General features: G+C 38.4%; 1 protein-coding gene across 1 annotated transcript; it reads right to left on the reverse strand.

Annotated features, from left to right (window-relative positions):
- Positions 1–614: 614 nt before the first annotated feature.
- On the reverse strand, positions 615–4,784 carry LOC134718616 (uncharacterized). The gene is made up of 2 exons (XM_063581252.1): positions 982–4,784; positions 615–809 (listed from the first exon to the last, which is right to left on the reverse strand). The coding sequence occupies exon 1, from the start codon at positions 4,680–4,682 to the stop codon at positions 1,215–1,217; it is 3,468 nt and encodes a 1,155-aa protein (XP_063437322.1). The 5' UTR covers positions 4,683–4,784; the 3' UTR covers positions 615–809; positions 982–1,214.
- Between the last annotated feature and the right edge of the window lie 317 nt (positions 4,785–5,101).

Consider the following 5,101-nt stretch of genomic DNA (forward strand, 5'->3'; position numbering starts at 1 on the left):
CATCTTTGTTTTAGTCAGATGACCTTCACCAACATGTTATGAACGGTAAATGTTGATGACGTCACGGCTTTTGTTTAGAAATATAAAACCGAAAACTAAATGGGTGCGTCATTTCTGGTCCACGTCAAAACAGGTACCAAGACGATATACAAATAAAAAGCTAGTATTTACAGTTAAAACTCTCTACATCAAATGGTGGTTTATGTGGTTGTCCTCAGGGCCGCCGCTGCATGGAGGCTGGCCTTGAAGTCGTCCAGAGTGGTTGAGTTGGTCACCGTTGTTGGTAGCTGGTTCCAATTCTGGATAGTGCGAGGAAAGAAGGATTGTCAGTACACCTCCGTTTTGGTGTAGATCTGCCTCAATCTGTTTGCCCCTCTGGTTCTGTTGTCACTTTTGTTGATGATACTGCTGGCTTCTGGTATGGAAATCATACGATTGATGGCCTTGTACATGATCAACAGGCGATGGTCCTTACGTCTATCTTGTAATGATTCCCATTTCATAAGCTGAATCATGTTGGTGACACATCCAGTAGTTTTGTCTCTGTAGTATGAAAAATGTAGACATAACGGGCTCCCCTTCTTTGCACTTTGTCTAGTCGGTTTATGTAGCTGTGGGCGTCGCAAAGAAAAATACACTGAAAGTTCTGATACTTTATTCATGACTTTATTCATGTCGCAATTGTCAAATAAACATACAGTGCATCGCATATTTCACCCAGTTGTCTAACATTATACAAAGTTCATGGTATACGTTGTTATGCAGGTTTACGCAGGTTTACGCAGGTTTACGTGAGGTTTACGTAAGAACTGAAAGTAGACAAAAAAGAACCGTAAATAAGTTTCAATGCAAAACCCCTGTTGCATACCAAATATAAACAAATCGCAGTATATAAACCTTACACAATATCAAAATGACTATGCGAATATATCAATTATTCATATTAAAGGACATTTATTACATTAATAACGTTCAAATTACCTCTTTGGGCCATTAACATGTCAAAATTTGTGTTCATAGCATCGTGCTTCGTTCATGGGAATCTGATATATCGGGGAAAGCAACGACAATATACTACTTAGATTGTAATCGTAATATGTATCTTACTCCTAATTAATGTACAACAGTAACATGGCTCCCCAAAATTAATGTTTAATTTTTCCAAAATATCATAGTCTTATAACCACTATACTACCATTACTGAACATCGCATACTAAATGTCATTAGGCTCCTCGGTGGGGACTTCCTCGGTTTCCCCTACTTCTAATACTAACACTAGTTTTTGAATCGGCCTATCTAATTCATGAAGAGGTGAATTCCTCCTTCCACTATTGTCAATTTGAGCACCGATCGTAACCCGCACTTTTCTAACAAGTCCATCTTCATCTACGTGTGCTGTGTTGATCTTCCCAAGATGCCACTGATTTCGCGCGGCTTGTTCATCTTTGATCATAACTATATCGCCGACTTGCAAATTTCGTCTCGGAGCAGTCCACTTCTTTCTAGATTGTAGATTAGACAAATACTCCTTTCTCCATCTATTCCAAAACTCATTTGCTAAGAATTGAACTCGCCTCCAGCGTTTTCGAGAGTAAATATCACTTCTTTGAAATTGTCCAGGAGGAGGAAGAATAATCTTTGACTTCATCGTAAGTATATGATTTGGCGTGAGGGGTTCTTCTGATAAAGGATCATTCAAATTGTCTAGAGTTAAAGGACGACTGTTCACAATTGCTGCGGCTTCGCACATAAAAGTTCTCAAAGATTCATCGTCCAATTGTGTACCAGATTGATGCATTAGTGACGCAAGCACATTTCTAACTGACCGGATTTGACGTTCCCAAACTCCACCCATATGACTGGCAGATGAGACATTCATTTTGAATTCTACAAAATCACAACCTTCATTTGAAAGAAATTGTCTTATACTTTTATCGTCCATTTCTGAATAAGCTTCTCGCAATTCTCGTTCCGCACCTACAAAATTGGTTCCTCTATCTGACCTTAGATGTCTTACAGGGCCACGTATGGCTATAAATCTACGTAACGCATTTATGAATGAACTGGTATCGAGTGAATTTGCTGTCTCTATATGTACGCCTCGGCATGATAGACACGTAAACAAGACACCATAGCGTTTAAGTTCTTTACGTCCTTCTTTGATGTACCACGGTCCAAATAAATCAACTCCGCTATAAGTGAAAGGCGGTACCGGATCAAGCCTGTCACTCGGTAAGTCAGCCATTTTTTGTTCTTGAGTATTACTTCTATGTTTCCTACAAATTACACATGTTGCTAGATATTTAGAAACGGCAGTACTACAACCAATTATCCAAAATCCGTTCGCACGTATTTCATTTATTGTCATGCCTCTTCCTTGGTGTTCGGCTTTCTCGTGGAAATGTCGTATGATTAGTTCTGTTACGTGTGAATGTCTAGGAATGATCACTGGATGTTTAACTGCTAAGTTAAACTCCGCTCGTCGAATACGACCACCAACTCTAATAATTCCATCGGAATCTAGAAACGGGTCTAACTTGTATAATGATGAAGTTCGTTTCAATTGAATATTTCGAATTCGGGTTGATTGTCTATCTTCATAGGTTTTACCTTCACCCATCGATTGTAAAACAGCTATTTCTTCGCTAAATGACGATGATTGCAATTGTTTGATAATTTCAATCTCTGCACGTTGCATGTCGTTTACGCACAATGTACTTACAATTGATTGGTTTTTACTCTTAGTCTGAGATCTAAGTGTGTCCTTTAGTTTTAAGCAAATGCTTACAGCTCGCTTTGCGTGATTCCAACTAGAGAAATATTCCAAGCGTTCAATCATAGACGCAAATTCAATAACATCCATCTTAGTAGAAAATGTCTTCACTATTCGTATTTCAGGGTCATTCAGTGACAAATCGGGTGTATTCGCATCTGCGTCAAAGGATTGAAGTGTCCATAAAAATTTCGGTCCGGTAAACCAATTTGAGTTCTTCACCAAATCATTTGCGCTTGCCCCTCGTGAGGCTACATCTGCAGGGTTTTCCTTGGTGTCTATGTACTTCCACTGTGTTGGACTAGAGTGTTCTCTTATCTGTTGTACTCGATTTTCTACAAATATGTGAAATCTTCGGTTATCGTTCGCAATATAACCGAGAACGATATTGCTATCAGTCCAAAACCACTCAGTAATGTTCTCGTATTGAAGTTCTTGTTTGAGTAGTTGACTTATTCTAATTGATACAATAGCGGCTGACAATTCCAGACGAGGTATTGTTAATAAACGACGTGGAGTAACTCTGGCTTTTCCCATTAGAAGTGTACAATGAATAAGTCCATTTTCATCGATTAATCGTAGATACGAGCATTGTCCATAACCTAAAGTGCTAGCATCAGAAAAATGATGAAGCTCGCATACTGTTATATTTCCAAAGTTTTTCGGTTTTACACATCGCTGAATTCCTAGTTGCGCTAGATTTTGAATGTCATTTCGCCACTGTTGCCATCTTTGTATCAAAATTTCAGAAGGCGGTTCGTCCCAATCAATTTGATCGCTACAACATTCTTGTAGAATCTGTTTACCCAGAAGTACGAAAGGAGAAAGAAATCCCAAGGGATCATACACGGAACTTAACGTTGAAAGTATTCCTCGTCTCGTAAGTGGTTTGTTCGTAAGTTCAATGCGAAATTGAAAAGAATCGGATTCGATACACCATTGTATGCCTAGAGTCTTCGTAATCGGCAGTTTGTCATTTAATAAAACTAAGTTCTTTAGATCTTTTGCTCTATCTTCAATTGGTATTAGATTTAAAAGTTCTTTAGAGTTAGACTGGAATTTATGTAGTTTTAAACCTACTTTATTACACATCTCTCGACTTCGTTTTACTAAGTTTACTGCATCATCGATGGACGCAACGGACTTCAGACCGTCATCAACATAGAAATCATATCTCAAAAAGTCTGAAATATCTGATCCAAACTCATCTTCGTAATCGTCAGCAACTCTTTTCAGACCAAAGTTGGCACAACCAGGAGAAGAAGCGGCTCCAAATAAGTGAACGTTCATACGATATTCTATAGGATCTTCATGAAGATTGTCGTCTTTCCACCACAAAAATCTTAAATAGTCTCTATGATCTTTATTTACGTTAAACTGAAGAAACATTTGTTCTATATCACAAATCACAGCTATGTTTTCTTTTCGAAATCTACACAGTACTCCAATAAGCTTGTTGGTAAGATCAGGTCCTTGTAACAAATGATCGTTCAAAGAATGACCTTGATATCTAGCACTACAGTCAAATACAACACGCACCTTGTCAGGTTTTTGGTTATGGTATACCCCATGGTGAGGTATATACCATACATGACCATCGTTATCCTGTTTAGACGATTCAACCTTTTCTACATAACCCTTTTCGATAAAGTCATTCATGCTTGTAAAGTAATGTGTACGATAGGTTTTATCCCTCTGAAGACGACCCTTTAATTGATTTAAACGTGTTACTGCAATGTTCTTGTTGTTCGGTAGAATAGGCGGGTTTTTATCTTTGAACGGCAATGGCATAACATAATGTCCATTTTCAACACTTATTCCTTCATCAAGAATAGAAATAAATCTTTTATCATCGTAAGAATATGAAATCTTGTTAACATTTCTGTCCGAAAAGTCAAGTTCCATCATGCGGGCAACTTCACTTGGAATTATTTCCTTAACGCTCGAACCAAACGAAAAGTAAACATGTTCTGAATCTCCACTTTTAATTGATAACTCTTTCGGAACCTCAAGAGCAAGAGTACGGTGACTGAATCCTATCGAGTCGCAGTTGTCTATTTGCAAGGGATCAACTATACCAACGATTCCCCATCCTAAATCAGTTTTCTGTCCATACGGTCCATTATCAATTGAAGGTATCACCTCACGTGGAATAAGTGCACGAGGACAATTGTTACCAATCAAAAGCCCAAACTCACAATCTTGGACGGGCATCAACTTTTCTGCAATGTGTTCTAAATATGACCATCGACGTGCCATTTCAGCTGTTGGAATATGAGATCGGTTTGCTGGCATGATGTCACGTGTAAATACGTTCGGAAGCGGTA

The sequence above is a fragment of the Mytilus trossulus genome, chromosome 5 (genome assembly GCF_036588685.1).
Source record: "Mytilus trossulus isolate FHL-02 chromosome 5, PNRI_Mtr1.1.1.hap1, whole genome shotgun sequence".
NCBI classification, from domain to species: Eukaryota; Metazoa; Mollusca; class Bivalvia; order Mytilida; family Mytilidae; genus Mytilus; species Mytilus trossulus.

Bases quoted from the DNA above. Each gene is read 5' to 3' on its own strand.
- LOC134718616 (XM_063581252.1), bottom strand. From the start codon at position 4,682: ATGATGGAACTTGACTTTTCGGACAGAAATGTTAACAAGATTTCATAT.